The sequence below is a fragment of the Taurulus bubalis genome (assembly GCF_910589615.1).
Source record: "Taurulus bubalis genome assembly, chromosome: 1".
In the NCBI taxonomy this organism is placed as follows: Eukaryota; Metazoa; Chordata; class Actinopteri; order Perciformes; family Cottidae; genus Taurulus; species Taurulus bubalis.
The window spans coordinates 28024556-28041098 of NC_136589.1; the positions used below are offsets into that span (position 1 = coordinate 28024556).

A 16543-nucleotide genomic window follows, 5' to 3' on the forward strand; every position below is an offset into this window, starting at 1 on the left:
ATGATACTCCCATGTGTGAAAGAGACAGAGAAGGTAAGAACTTCAAATGATAGTGAATGTTTATTTAAGGAAGTTTATGAAAGATAGATATGTATTATGGCAACTGTATAATAAATCGACATACTAATAGTATTTATTATGTCATTATATATATATAATATTGACATAATAAATAATATTAGTATGTCGATGAGAAGGGAGAATGTATATGTATATATATATATGTATATATATATATATATATATATATATATATATATATATATATATATATATATATATACATATATATATATACATTCTCCCTTCTCATTGTCTTTTAAGAGTTAAATACTTGAGCAGCCACATCAGCTTTGTTTAGGACAAACACATGTTCTCTCACAGCCGCCAGTGGATGGTTGTGCAACTAATTAGAAAACAGTAAGAAGCTCTCGACCACAAGAGAAGACAAAACATGGTGGTTTACTGTCAGCAGGCAATGCTTTCTGATTTCTTTCATGCATATAAGTCTCAATAAATCGCTTTTTGTCTTTTTGGCCCTTCCGCCTGTTGCTTGCCTGTCTGACTGTCTCCTGGCGCTTCCTTGTTTGGTCGACGTGTGAGACCACAGTGGGAGATGGCAGCAACAATCGGCCTGATGCCTGATGAAAGCATGGCATACATAAACAAATGGTGGTCTTGTAATGCATGCTTTGATGAACACACTCCAGGGATCACTGACAAGTACCATCAAGTAGACCTATGTATAATAAAGAAGTGACAGAAACAGAAGTTAGGATTGACTTTCACACATGTGAGGCAGAAGTCCTGAGAAGTCCCAAAGGTAAAGTTCGCTTTCTTGATTAATAAAATTCACTTTCATATGGAAGTAATACTTAGTCTACTACCAACCTCTCCACTTCCCCCTCCACTCCATTACAGTATAATGGATGGTCTGTTTACAGTTCAGCATAAACACAGAATGAGACTGAACAGCACAGGAAGGACTGTATAATGTATATACATATATATATATATATATATTTATTTATATTTATATTCTAACACACTGTGTAGTCCAGCACATCAGACTATGATGCTTCACTGTGGTCGTAGCAAAGACGTGACAAGACACAGGCGTCAATCCTTGCTTGTAAATCTTACCACCAATACTGCCTCTACATTTGTTGTTCCTAATTGAAGTGTACTGATCCTTGTATTAAACAAGCTGCTGCGACTTTACAATGTATTATTATTGATAACCACACACAGAGATGCACAGAGCTCATTCTTCAGTTTGCTTTTCAAGCCGCTCAACATGCAAGATGTATTATTTACCCTAAAGCTGGCAAGGTACCGCCTTCATATGGTCAAACCCAGACTTCCATCAAGTTTTTCCTGATGAAAATGTTTGATTTAAATGAAGCCCTCTTTCCCCCCCAAAATTATCAATATTAATGCAAAGAATGGGATGTACCTTGGTTTGAGCCTTCACAGATTATTAGTGAATAGGCACATTTAGTTTACAGAATTTCAAATGTGCTAAATGTATTAATAAATGTCTTTTATTTTTAGTTAACAAATCTAAAATGAGTAGTCTTCATGTTAAGATATGTTGCCGTCACCTCACATGCTGTCTTTCAGCAAAATAAGAGAAATTAATAACCAATAAATCAGTAAGTGGAATGTGGCCCCAAATTATGCAGATTTGAGGTTTTCGATACTCTTCAGAGAGGCGCGTTTGCTTTCTCCACCTGTGATACATGTAACAGAGTTAGGGGAACTTATCTCTGTATTCTCCACCTCGCTCCACAGTTTACTGAAGATGACGGTCATTGGTTTACTGGTGATGAAAACAACGTGTGCGACAGAACAACATGGAAACTATTTTAACCCGCCACACACGCTGAAATAGCAATGACACTGCAGATCAGTGTTTGTAACTTTGAGCATTCTTTCTGTTTTTTTCTTCGTGGAGCGATCTTTCTTTTTGCATATTGTTTATCTGTTTTTACAACTGTGACAGACTGTATATGTGCGTGGGCATGCATGTGTCCAAGAATGTTTTTCTCTCCATACCACAACAATTTTGTTATGCAAGCCTTTCAATAGAGTTTATATCCTAACTTGTCTGCTAGCTGTATGACAAACTACTCAACAGATGGTGCCGGTAGAAACTGAATTTAAACTGAACTGAAATTATGCGATGTTTTTCAGTTCCTGATGCTACTGCTTTAGTCACTTACTAAACTTTGCTGTACCATTCTTAGATGGACGACATAGACGCCATGTTCAGTGACCTGCTTGGAGAGATAGATCATCTCTCTCAGGTGAGTCGTACAGCAGCTGCTGTGTGAGCTAAATGCCAATTGTTAATTGAGACAATGTATAACGTACAACTGAGAGTGGTTGGAATGTCTTTGTTTTGGAGGTAAAAACAAAGACATTTAAAGGTCCTACAAAGGCATTTGGAGGTTTGTTTTGGAGGTATATTGTCAGAAACCTGGGCCCTATTCCTCGTACCTGGCATACTGAATTTGCTGGATAATTTTCAGGATAAGATGACACATGTCAGGCTTTTCGGTTCCACAAAGCAAGTTTGGATAAATCACCATAGCAACACATCGAAATCCCTTAACCTCCATGGCAGGTTTACTGAAATTCACTGGATAAGTTGGTCTCTACCACCGGACAAAAAAGGCAGCTCACTTCCTCATTGATGAAGGAGCGATATTAGTTACATTAGTTTTATACGGAGAGTTCTTCCAGATCGCCAAGATCCGTTCTCACATTCATGACTTCCTGTACGAGCGCTATCGATTCTGCTGAGACCTTCTCGAGCCGTACATTGAACACCACACGGAGCAGCAGAGCATCACCTGGATCACATACTGTATGCAGACTGGATCACAGTATCTCACAGACTAGAACATATTGTTGAGCTTTTTTGGAAGTGGTACATGTTTGTACTGTGTCTGCGATGTGGAGAACATCAGGAAAGTCGCTGCATGGCGTGCTGTTCGTAACGTTTATTTAGCGCAAAGAAATTTATGGATGTGTTGAAAGCACTCATAATTATATGACAGTGTTATTAGTACACCATACATATCATTATTGTAGAAAATGATTAAGGTGGACTCATGATAAGAATACAGAGAATCACGCAGAATTTCTTTTCACTAATTCAATTGATTGAATTTCTGATTATGAATAATACATACAAACTGATCCGCCCATACAAATATTCAAACTCCTAGTTATATGGTAATGTACACATACATGTATATACACTAATATGATACATACGTGCATACAGTACATATATCCTCACACATATGCTGCTGTAATCCTGTAATTTCCCCACTGAGGGACTAATAAAGGATTATTTTATTTTATCTCTTATCTTATCTTATATATATTAATCTGTATACTACTACCAGCAGGCACATTTAAATAAATATAATCTGGTTGATTTGGGTGATGAGGCACTTAAAATTAGCCGATACATTTTCCCAACACTTACGCATTTAACTTGTCTGATATTTTGCGATGCTTATGTGACTCTAGCCCAGGGGTGGGCAAACTTTTTGGCTCAGGGGCCACATTGAATAAAAAAATTGACAGACGGGCCGGGCCAGTATCAGATGGATGGAGAGTGTTTGTGTGAACCTATCACGGGAGGACAATGTTGCGGACCCAAATGCAGACCACATGAGAGTATGAGTATCTGGTAAAACAGATTATTGGAGCCAAAGGGAAGGTGGGGAGCCTGTGGTCCGCCACAGGGGGTGCTGGGCGGTGTGAGACCCGTGGCTCTACACTGGACGACGGCGAGGCCGGCAGGGGGCGGTGTGAGAATATAACGTAAATGACTCGGCTTTTTTGTTCAACTCGCTGGTTAAATCTTCATCAATTTGTTCTACACGCCGAGTCACTGTTCTGCGTGATAAACTCAATTTTTCAAATTTGTTTTTGCTCTCTGGGCATAAGAGACCTGCTGTTTCTACCATACATTCTTTCAAAAACTCTCCTTCAGAGAAAGGCCTGCTGGCTTTTGCTAATTTGAATGCTAGCAAAAAACTTGCCTTGGTGCTTGATTCTTGTATAGCAGTTTGACTCTTTAAATTGGCTGCCAACCTCTTGGCAGTAGCCGCCCGTTCTGTCGTTGACTGTTGGCTAGCATAGTTAGCATGCTTGGCGGAAAAGTGGCGGCTAATATTGTATTCTTTGAATACTGCAATGGTTTCTTGGCAAATAAGACATACTGCCTTTGATCGTACTTCGGTGAAAAAATACTTAGCAGTCCACTCCTCATTAAAGACTCTGCACTCACTGTGGACTTGTCTTTTCTTGGGTCCACTCATTGTGACAGAAGGGATCACTGCAGGAGGATGGCAGGAGGCTGACAGACAGAACCCTATATGTCACGTGACATGAGCGCAGGGTGGCGCAGTTCCGTGGGTCGAATGTGGTTAGTTATGTTAGTTATACTGAGGAAAAATACTCTGCATGCAGCTGTCAGTTCATTTTACAACTCTAACACTGTTGTAGTACAAACCCTGTCTCCGGCGACAGAAAGTGATTCATATTACCGTAATTCTTCTAAAGTTAACGCTTTACGACATAATTAAAAAGGATTCTGACCGCTAAGAAGTGGAGCTTTTCAGTGGTTTGCGGTATATTACGGTAATAAAAAAAATAAAAACTACATATAAAAAGTACAAACTGCTGTAACGCCTCTCTGTTCCCGACTTGATTTTCCCAAAGCACGATGACCACAACAGACCAGCGTTGATGTTTCTTCATGCTTATTTAGCAGAGCCGTGTGCGCAGCAGAAGGCATTACAGCGGTCTTTCTGCTGCAGAAGAACACAGACACGAAAAGCCTAAAAGAGCGCTGTGCAATAAATAAGCATGAAGAAACATCAACGTTGGTCTGTTGTGGTCATCGTGCTTTGGGAAACTGAACTTGTAACGGAGAAGCGCTACAGCGGTCTTTACTACAATTATTTTTTTTTTTTTTTAATGTTATAATAATTATAATACTCGGCGGGCCGGATTAAAATGCCGTAGTTTGCCCACTTCTGCTCTAGCCCGACCAGCGGAGGCGGCGTTATGCTGCGTTCACAACAGGAAGTGTTGCGAATATTTGCTACGCTTTGGATGTGAACGCACCATTAGACTTTGCCATGATTATGGTCTTAAATTCATCATATGTAGTCATATACATCTCCTGCTCCTCCACGGAGAAAAGAGACCCTCTTTCTCTGATCTTATTTGCCATTGTACCCCCTTTTGAAGAGGAGCGTGCACGCACAATTATCCAGATGACTGAAGTCTGGTTCGAATGAACGAGACTGTTTGAGGGCGGTTCAGCCTTAGAAAAACCAACATAGCCTGACATCAATCATCTCGGTAATTTAAGCTAGATAATAGGACATTTGATCGACTTTGTTGAACTAGGTACGAGGAATGGTGCCCTGATGATGGCGCTTTGTAAAGTAAAGGGGTCACACAAACAATACAGTTTATCCTAATTAATGTCTTTACAAGAGACCATGTGGTGGTGCTAGAAAAGTCAAGGGATCATCCGAGTCATGGTGATTCGTCCTCTGAGAATCATGAATGTCTCCAAAAAATGTAATTGCAATCCAATCATCAAACAGTAGTCAAACTGGTGGACCATCCGACCCGAACTGCTGCACTTTGTGTACAACACATCCCATAATACATTAGTAAAATCCACCTGGAATTGTGAGAAACAACAGTGGGATATAAAACATCTTTGGTCGCATTCTTTCTCCAAACATGATCAAATGAGTTGAGATTACACTTTAGCCATCTGTTCCCATGAGTGCTTTTGAAGCAGGAACAGGTTACAAGAAGTGAATCAGAAAAATCATTCAATGTTTACCTCACTAATCTGGACATTATCTGATAACACATGGCAGTCTTTGTTTTGAAACTGAAGCATCAGACAGAGAATGTGAGGCGACGCTGAGAAGTGAAGTCATCACATCTGGATGGGACCGTAGGCGATCGTTGCAGATTCCCTTAAGCACACATAAGCTGCTCATCATCGACTCGCCAAGAAAAACATTACACTCTTCTAACTGATGCAACCCTGAGGTGCAATTAATTATTGTCCATTTCAGATCCCTTTTTTGCAAGCTAAATGAGTGCAGCCCTGAGAACGGGATCAGTCTAGAACATTACATCAGCCATACTAGAAAAAGCCTCTATGTGTCACTTTGGCATGCATCCTCTTGGAAAGCCATCACAGTGACAAACAACACTCCACAGACTATCAACAGAGTTAGCAGGAGAAACATTTTGATTAAAGCATGGATCCTCTCAGAGTCTGAGAAACAAAAGGATTTAAAGTGATTTCACTCAGTGCCTTGATTGGGTTCATTCTCTGCTTTACTGCCTTGGAGCCAGAAGACAAAAAGGAGTTGTTTCTTAACCGTGACTTTAAGGACTTTGAAGGTGTTATTTAAGCAGCAGCTCCAGCATGATCAACATCACTGTTTAGAAAAATCTGTTTTCCTTAATGGACTGGTGTATGATATATTGTCTGTGAAGGAACTGAGTGCAGTACATCCTCTAGGAACAGCTTAAAAACAGAGCATAATAACAGGGCAGGAAACTATCACTGATAAATAATAGATCATCATGTAACATATTTAAACAGTTCAGAGCAGTTCAAGGACAAATATAGCCCTCTGTGTAAAATGTATTTAAAATCAACCAATGGAATTAAATAAACATTTTCACAAAATACAACTGTCATTTCTGGGTGCTGTGAGCTGTTGTAAATTGACCATCTCATTGCTCCGTTGCAGAGTTTATTGCCTGCAGAAGTGGACCCTGACTCACAGACAGACAGCAGCTTCTCCATTGGCTTCACAGACTTAAATGGTAGTAAGTGCTCGTTCAGATAAGGATGCTCTCATCCAAAGCAAGAATAGTAAATAAAGCTGCAATCTCCAGTTCAGTAATGTTACAGAGCTAAGAGTCACACTGCCCTGGCTGAAAGTGTGATGTAGAGGTGGGGGAAATGTGAGGCACTCTGTCAAGAAATTTTGAGAGATGGGGAGTGACTGTTTTTTCTTGCGCCAGAAGGTCACACCAACCTCTAGAGACCAGGAGAGATAGAAGTGGACATATATTAGTTTGGGAAATACCCTAATGTTGTTGGGATTTAGATACAAAAAATACCTGAAAATAAATCGACTTTGCTTTGTTTAGATGAGAAGATTGTTACCCCTCTCATATCTACGTTTAATGTGAGGCTACGGCCAGGAGACAGTTAGCTTAGCTTAGCATAAAGCCTGGAAACGGGGACCCAGCTAGTCTGGCTCTGAGGATCTTGTCATCAGTGTGATGTTGAGGGATTGAACCTGGACTGGTACCTTTATAAGGACTCCTTCCTAGCATTTAGGGCCACAACTGTGCCCTGATCTCCGTACAGAGTCTCTTAATGAACTGGAGGACCACGACCTGGATGCTCTGGTGGCTGACCTCGGGTCAAAATCCACCACCTCAAATGGGCGACTCCCCGCAGATCAACAGACCAGCAGCTGTGCAGCAGCTTCAGCAATGGCTTGGGAACCTGAGCCAGGAGCTGCCTTTCCTCCACCATCGAACTTTGCTGAATCATCTGAAGGGCTGTGCATGGTAAACGAGAATATGTCACTGAACATACAAAATATAATTTTAATGTTATGAAAATACTAACTGATCACCTCTCATTATTATTCTTCCAGAGCGAACCCTGGACAAAAGCAGAGAAAATTAAACTGGCTCTGGAAAAGCTGAAAGAAGCCAAAGTTAGGAAGGTAAGTCAGCAGCTTTGTGTGTGTCTTTCTTAACAAAATAGTCCTACAGATAAAGGTAAACACAGCATGCTGCCTCTCCCAGTTGATAGTCAAGGTGCTGATGAGTGACGGCAGCTCCAAGACACTGATGGTGGATGAGAGACAGACTGTCCGAGAGGTTTTGGACAAGCTGTTTGAGAAGACACACTGTGACTGCAGCATTGACTGGAGCCTGTGTGAGACCAACCCTGAGCTGCAGATCGGTGAGATGAACATGTATATGCTGTGCACACGCACTCAGACCACATGCAGACAATATAGCAAATGCCAAAGGAAATTCATTTGCAGTGTCTTCAAAATTCATTCACAGTCTCTCCAGGCTGTTTTGAGCCCACATGTTTTCTCATCATTTCAGAAAGAGGATTTGAGGACCATGAGCACCTAGTGGAGCGCCTGTCTGCGTGGACTCGCCTCAGTGAAAACAAAATCTATTTTGTTTCAAGACCTCAGAAGTATTTGATGTTCACTGACCCTCAGGTGAGTATGAGTTATCTTCTTTCCAAGTTTTATTGCAGTTTAATGCTTAGTCGGTAAATGTAACTATGCTTTTCTCATTCTATAGGTATTTTACATGTGGAAAAAGAAGAAAGCATGTTTGAGTGGGATTAACGAGCAGGCCAAACAGCTCTTACTCAAGGTCAGCCACATTACCATACCATATTACTGGAACTAAGTTGCTCTGTGTCATTTCCCAAATTAAAGATGGTCGAAATTTATAAAAACTTTTGAGCAGTTTTGATCATATGTCCTCTTCCTCTGCACCCATCTGCTGTGAAGTGCCACAAGGCCATATTAAGGCCCATTTTATTTTCTCTACATTCTATGGGGTCCGTAGTTAAGAAAACATAATATCCCCTAACATTGGTAGGCAGATTAGACCCAGCTGTACCGCCCGCTGACACTTGCAATATTTTGCAATATTGAGAATGTAAAATTATGGCTGGCAAAAAGCCGAACCAGAATAAAACTCAGCGTTTATGTGGTAGATCCTACAGACTACTCAGAAACCACAATCAATACTTTTGGACTCTGTTATGAAAAGCAAGTTCCCATGCAAGAGATCTCTGGTTTATAACTTGATAGTCTAATCTAACTAATCAACTATGTTATCCACACCAGCTCTTCCATCTTAAATCACTAAAGCACTTTGGTCAACGTTTGTTGTTTGAATATGTGTTTTATAATTTATTTATTTTTTAAGTTTTGCATATCCTTTTTCACCCTGCAGGAGCATTTTGGAGGTTCCGCTCTGATTGTTCCTGATCTTGAGGGCATGCTGTACCTAAAGGAAGATGGAAAAAAACTTTGGAAACCTTTCTACTTCATGCTCAGGGCCTCGGGCATTTATTATGCACCCAAGGGAAAGACAAAGGTATGGCAGATCACATACCTTTTTATGATGAAAAAACATAATAATCAAGACAACAGGTGGGAGATAACATTTAGCAATTTAGCAACTTGCGTGTTGAAATCACCTCTCGACACAAAGCCTCGAGAACAGTCATGAAAGTGAAACTGGTCAGCTATGCCATGTTCCATGAGGAGATTTTTGGTACATGTCACAAAAGAAAAAGAAAACACACTTTATTTGCATTGTACTCACTTTCTTACTATTCTTAGATTGCTTTAAGAAATAGTTTGACATCTTGGGAAATGCCTCACGGACCACAGCGAACAGTCAAGTAACTTGTCTTAGCAAAAATGCTAAGTTTGAAGAAGAAAAAAGTAACAGGTTATAATTGTTTGTTTATGCCTTAACAAAAAGTTGTGGTTTTACACCAAGCGAGTTGTTTCTCCATGCTTAGCTAACATTAGCTAAACTAACAGACACATAGTCCCACACATAATCCCCTTTAACACACTTTTAAAAGTAGAAAACTAACAAATATAACATGTTAATTATGATATGTTAATGTAGTAGTGGGGATATTTTTCTTTCCATTTAGACAGAGTTAGCCTATTTATTCCCCCTGTTTACAGTCTTTGTGCTAAGCTAACCAGCTGCTAACTCTAGCTACATATTGGATGTGCAGACATGAGAGTGGTATTGATATTCTCAACTATAAGTCATGACAAAGTCCTTTTAAACTGCATTGGTGCATCTATACATTGGCAATGTTGACAAATGGCGTCAGGTCTTTCATGTAGTCTATTAACAACTGTAGAGTTAAGAAAATCAGAAGAAAAAAACGTGTTTGGTGTTAAGTGTATACTGTACTGTATACAGAGAGACAAGAGATGTTGTTCCCTCTGTGAAGTTCACGATGGCTTGCATCTGAGCGCCCAAGCGCAGCAGAGGGAAAAAGGCAAGAGAGAGCGACAGAGAAATGAAGATGGACAGTGTGAATTGAGGCCTCGGCAATGTTAAAGAGCAGCTAGTCATTCTGTCACTGAGACAGAGAGGAAAACGCCACCCAGGCAGACAAACTCTAAAAAAAATCATCCAAGAGAAACAAATAGATGGAGGGCAAACTGTGCGAAGCAGATGTGCAAATCGCAACCAGAGAGCTGCAGGAATCTTCTGAGGTCAGGACACAAGAACAAAGCAGAAGAAGATCTAGAAAGGATAGTTTAGTAGGCAGGGGAAATAGAAAATGCCAAAATCAGACACTAAATACCCACAAAAAAAACAATAGGTATTATCATATATGAAGTAGAGAGAATAATGGTGCTGTGATCCTCAAGCAGGCTGAGTTAGAGATAAGGTAAGAGATGGAAGAAGAAAAGTGGACAAATGTGTGCGATCAAGTAAGGAAACATGAGGGAGCAAAAAAAAGAGAGAAGTCAGAACAGTCATCCTCTTAGGGTCACTTCCACTTCCAGGAAGCTTCTCTTTGTAGTTTCCAGTAAGCCACAGCATCGCTGTCAGTGTGGTTTCTTGTGAACACGACCTGTTTCAAATCAAAAATGTAAGAAATGTTGAAATGCTTTAGAAAGAAAAACAAAATATTTCCTTTGACATGAAGCTTCATTGTGGACTTTCTTTGAAAGTCAAATGAAGACGAACGTCCTTACACTGAACTGTTTTCCCTGAAATGTCCGACCGTAGCCCTTTATTGGGCACTCATTGAAATACTTTGAGAGGAAATTACCATATATGGTTACTTGCCCGAAAAAGGGATAATAATGAGATTGAGAACATGTATTTCATCGACACAACATGATGACAAAACAGTGGAACAGAATTTAGACCAGTCCAATGTATGCTATAAATATCACTGTAGAACTATTCTGGATTATGAATTTTTATTTTTATTAGATCGTTGATTACCATGTTTACGTTTGTGTATAAATTTGATGTGCACAACACATTTACAGGGTAACCAGAGACTATTTTATCATAGAAACACCTAAATTACTACAGTATAATAAATAGCGTACAATATTACCAACATAATAAGATTTCTACCAGTCAGTGTGATGATTTGCTATGTTCTCTGCCCGGCAGGCTATCAGTGATCTCGTCTGCTTTGTTCGTTTTGAAAAAGTCAACATCCACACCACCAACAACTACAAACAGAAATACAGAGCTCCAACCAACTTCTGCTTCATGCTGAAGGTAAGCTCAAACAAAAGTTGAATGAGGTAAAGGCATTACAGAGAACATTTGTGTAATGTACCTGGTGGATCATTTTTAATCTGTGTGGGGAAAAAAGTGGTCCTTGCTTGACAAGAGAAGACAGAAAAACTAACGCTGGCTGACGTCTGAAACTATAAATAACAAGCAGCACCTATTTCTGGTTGGGGCGACTGCTATTTTTTTTTTTTATTCCTTCCTTTTTACCGTTTTAAGAATCAAACCATGTGATATTCATAACTTGATGTTCAAATTGAGCACTTTCAGATGATTTAATAGTAGATACATTTAAATGTTTTCTGTTAAACAACCCCCCAAAACACAAACAAAGTCAACCTTTTGAGAGCTGTAAAGGTTTCTGGTTCTTTATCATCATCCTGCACTCAAACCTTTCTCACATGCCAATTATCACCAATGTGAGGAAATGAGACCTTTGGGGAGGATCATCTGCATTAAAACAAAAAAAGGTTGAGATTTTAGGCAGACGGATCTACTAAGTTGTACTATACTTGGTGTGGAGAGACAATAGACTACATCAGAGTCAGAGGTGTGCCAGTTAATGTTTAAATAAAGCTGTGTTAGGCACTCACGGGCCTTTCACAGTATGACGACACTACACTTGGAGGCCCATGCCGTTTAGATGAACAAACATTGGAGACAGGAGAGAGAACATGGGATGGAGGAGAGAAGCAGTCAGTTGGGGAGAGGTTTAGCAGGGTTTAACATCTTGGTGGTGAATATAGACTTTGCAGCCCTTTGTGGTATTTTATCATTTAACAAAATGTTTAATTTAAGCAAAAGGTAGGAATGAATAGAAAGGGAACAACTTGTGCTGCTGCTGGTAGAGTGTGTGTGTGTGTGTGTGTGTGTGTGTGTGTGTGTGTGTGTGTGTGTGTGTGTGTGGTGTTGTCGTTCCATTTGAAGGGCACACCAGTGCTTATAGATTGTGTGTTTTAAAAAGAGCCTTTGATACCATGCTGCAGTGAAATCTTGAACATTGATCGTACACAAAAGCAGAACACCGAGGAGATGGTGGGCTAAGTTCAATATTTTAATAAAATTGATCTCCCAATTGACAAGAGTCCACAGTAGACAGTTGGTCCAGTAGACAGTTGGTCCAGTAGACAGTTAACAAGCAAACAGTTGACAGGTAACTGGAAACAAACTGTAGACAGCAGCAACGACAAACCAAGAAGGAGCTCAGGAGGTGGTATGAATAGAGACTGACTAAGGAGGGAAGTGAGAACAGGTGACCAGGAGGTGAGGTGAGTGCAGGCCGACTGAGGGACAGGTGAAGCTCGTCAGGACAGAGCAGACAATCAAAAAGACGGGAAAACCCACAAAAACAGGAAGTCAAACCAAACGTGACACATGAGGAGTGAACTTCAAAATAAAACATGAAACAAACTATGACAAAAACCCCAGCACCGTGACAGTGAGCACTGTTAAATCACACCATTTCCAATATACACTTTGATTACATCAAACGTGAGGGTCGAGAGAGAGGGAGGCTGAAGATAATGAGAGGAGGACGTTACACAACTGTTGCTGCACAGTACGCAGCAACCGATAAAGAGCAAGTTGTGCGGTTACACAAAAAGTGTTGCTGGCAACGCTTTGTCATGTTGAGGGGAAGTGAAACGACAAACCAACAAACCTCAACTAATTGACTTGTGAGTGCATTGTGTAGTTCTGGCAGCTTGTTGTTATTTCAGAGAATTGCTTTTCAACCGTGAGAAACTTGACAAAGCAACAAGTGTTTGTAATAACTGTGCTGTTTTTTTCTTTATCTAATAACAAAAAAATAGTTACATCTAGGATTTCTATTTTAGATTCAATTTAACAAATCGAGTGCTACATTCCCAGTGGAAACCTGTTTTTGGTCCTGTTTTAACAGTTATATCCGTCATGAGTGAGGTTCCACAGTGCAGCAGCAGCTTGGTATGAGCTGCCCCCTGCTGACTCGTACATGTACTACAAATACACAAACTGTCAGCAGAGATGCATCAGTTTTGACCATTGTATTTTTTTATTACATATATATATATATATGCCCCTCTCAAGTCCTCCTAACTTTATGGAAGTGGAATACTAAATCAAGGGAATGGCCCTTTACCCTCACTGTTATCTTTCCCCAGCATCCCTGCATCCAGAAAGAGTCGCACTACGTCAAGTTCCTGTGCTGTGACGACGAACACACACTGTTGCTTTGGGTAAACTCCATCAGAATCGCCAAGGTCAGATTCAACACTGTCAGTAACACAAGTCACTTTAATGTGAACAGTTCAATGAGAAATATATTTTCAATTCAGTTTACATTTTGGGAATTTAATGGACAGAAATAGAACATTTAGCAAAGTGTGTGTCCTCTGTCTATGTGTTCAGTATGGGACTGTTCTGTATAAGAACTACCAGGCTGCAATGAAGAGAGCCTCCAGTTCGCAACCTCTTCACTCTGTTGCACACAAAGGTGAGTGCACACTTTACAACAGCAGCTGCTGTAATCTCTTAGAAGCTTTGCATTAAGAAACTTAAAGTAACATTTCGCAAAGTTGTAGTAAGTCTAGACTGCAGTGACTCCTAAGTGTTGGAAAATAAGGACTAAGATCACTATGATTCCCTCGCTCAAGCCCTGAATCAGCCAATAGCAGGCCTCCAATGGTGGTGTGTCAATCATAAACATAAAAAAACAAGTCCTGTGGGGGCAGTATACAATGTTGTTCAAGTGCATTTTTAGATTTGACTTTTCCTTCCAAAACAGAACTCAACCTAAAAGTCAAACATGTGCATGCATGGTATTTCTTCTTAACTCTAATAAAAGGAAAAAGAAAAATGACACCATTCTGAGAATTCTGATGTACTTAAGACCAACATTTTTCTTGAAGCTGTTTTATATGTACATACAGGCCAAGGTCAGAATACAACTGCTTTTGAAAAACAATGGCAAAAACTGGAGGAAAGCAGGAATTTTCAACCAAATAATATATAGGAATATCACTATTACAAATCTGGAATTCATTCTAATTTGTCTTTACAGACAGAGACAACAGCTCACAGCCAGATGCAGCTCCACCCAAAACCACAAATATTGAGGACTATCCACATGAGCCACCACCTGACTTCATCCCTCCTCCTCCTCTTGGACTCACACACGATTGAGACACATCCTCCCCTACTTCAGCCTGGATTAAGACCGTTTAGTCTCCCTATGCACGTCTGGCCAAATGTGCCAATATGTTTTCAGTAATATACCCTCAAGTGTAGCAGTAGCGTTACATGAATATGATGCAATAGATCTCATTTTTAAAGTATACTGATATTTAAAACAAATGCAACGGATACTTTCATTCAGCTTTACGACACACAAATCACACACTCGTGTTCATTGTTTCAATGGGCTGTTTATTAAAAAAAGACTGTACATAAATTTCAATGAACACATAATATTTACAAACTGAGAGAAGACAAATATTGGTTTCTGTTCCCATGAACACTTAAGTTACAGATTTTTTTCCCACCCACGTTTCATCATTAAGAAAACACACATCAAAGAAAGGCGCCTTGACCTGTGATGCCCTGAAATGCGAGACGTTAAGTGGTAAACAATACAAAGTCATCAGTGGTTGTCTCATGATTTCTCTATGAAAAAAGTATAAATTAATCCTTTACGTACAAACTGCTCGCGGACGTTCCTCAGCAGTATCCGACACAAAAACAAGTTGAATGCAAAGCTAGAAATACATTAGGTAGAAAAAATTGTTTTCTCACAAAAAATGACCTCATGATGGAAAAAATACAATCAAGAATGGGATGTAGTGGCAAATCATTCACTGTAACGATGTTTAGATATTTCTGTTGCACAGAGAGCTGAATGAATACTGTTGATTTGAGTCATTGTCTGTGTGGAAACCTGAAAATGTTACCTCTGGATAATAATCTCCTCACAACATAAGGAAGTCTGTATCCATTTCAAAATAAAAGTTTGTGTTCAAAGCCTGTTATTCCCAAAGTGTATATGATTGTGTTTATGGGGATTGTTGAAAAACATTGATTCTGAGATAAACATTAGCTTCAATGATATTGGACAGCGGGTTTTACTTGAACCAACAATCACTTTTCAATAGCAGGCATCTTATTTTGCAAAAAAAGTAGCAGAACAGAAGTCTCCATATCGACACTGGTTTTAAGACCTCGGGATTGCAAATCATTCCATCACTGCAGTTAGCAGATATCATTCATATGTAGCACAGACTTGTATCTGTATCCGTGTGTAGATCTACAAAAACAGACTGTAAGTAGCAGACAGGATCTAGCTATAGCACATTACTGATGGGTGGCCTACATTCACTGAAATGCAGAGGTGATTGAAGACGATTACAATCAAATCTGATAAATGTTCATCCTCTGGAATGAAGCAATGTGACTTAGATTCCCTTTTACACTTCTACAGTATTTAGAGCAGTCTTGGTTTGAGGTTATTTGGGTTGGTGATTACGGTTATTGAGCACCAATGTGAAGAACCACACCACTGAAAGAACGGACAAGTGTAAAGGTTAGTTGATACGTCTGGATAAAAACCAAAGCAATGAAGGAAATCATTAAGCCATCACAGTTGTTGATAACTAATCAGTGCAGCTATTCCAAGACAATGGAAAACAACATGAAAACACACCGGTTAGTCCTTCCTCTGCTTCTCATTTGGAAGCAATCTCTGCTACAGTTGCTGGACAGCATCACCGAATACAGTGACAATGATAAAAAATGATATAGTGGTGACTGAACATTAAAAAAAAAAATTATACACGGCCACATTGCTCCGATAAAGTTAAAATGGCACTGTGAGTGATGAATAAAATGAATATTCAAGTAAAAATAAACAATTCAATTGAAAACAACATCCAATCTTGGCATCGCCTCCACTGACGCTGATGGAAACTCACAGGTGAAACACACTATCTGACAAATGCACTGTACTTGCAGCTTCTCACGTTACAGTTTATATACAAGAGAACAGAAAGAAGAGTCGGTTGTCTTTTTTTCGTAATGCATTCTATACACTCAGTTCACCCTTTTTGACGGCAGCCCCACATACAGAGAGCATAGTAAA

At 39.7% G+C, this 16543-nt stretch overlaps 1 protein-coding gene across 1 annotated transcript; it reads left to right on the forward strand.

Moving 5' to 3' along the window:
• Positions 1-14595, forward strand: LOC306749593 (amyloid beta A4 precursor protein-binding family B member 1-interacting protein-like; the record flags this gene model as incomplete). Its single annotated transcript, XM_079232905.1, has 13 exons — positions 1-33; positions 2250-2309; positions 6825-6900; positions 7454-7659; positions 7749-7820; positions 7903-8062; positions 8215-8336; positions 8422-8496; positions 9088-9231; positions 11308-11418; positions 13575-13673; positions 13822-13906; positions 14480-14595. 13 exons carry the CDS (start codon positions 1-3, stop codon positions 14593-14595), a joined length of 1359 nt encoding a protein of 452 aa, XP_079089031.1.
• Positions 14596-16543: the final 1948 nt, after the last annotated feature.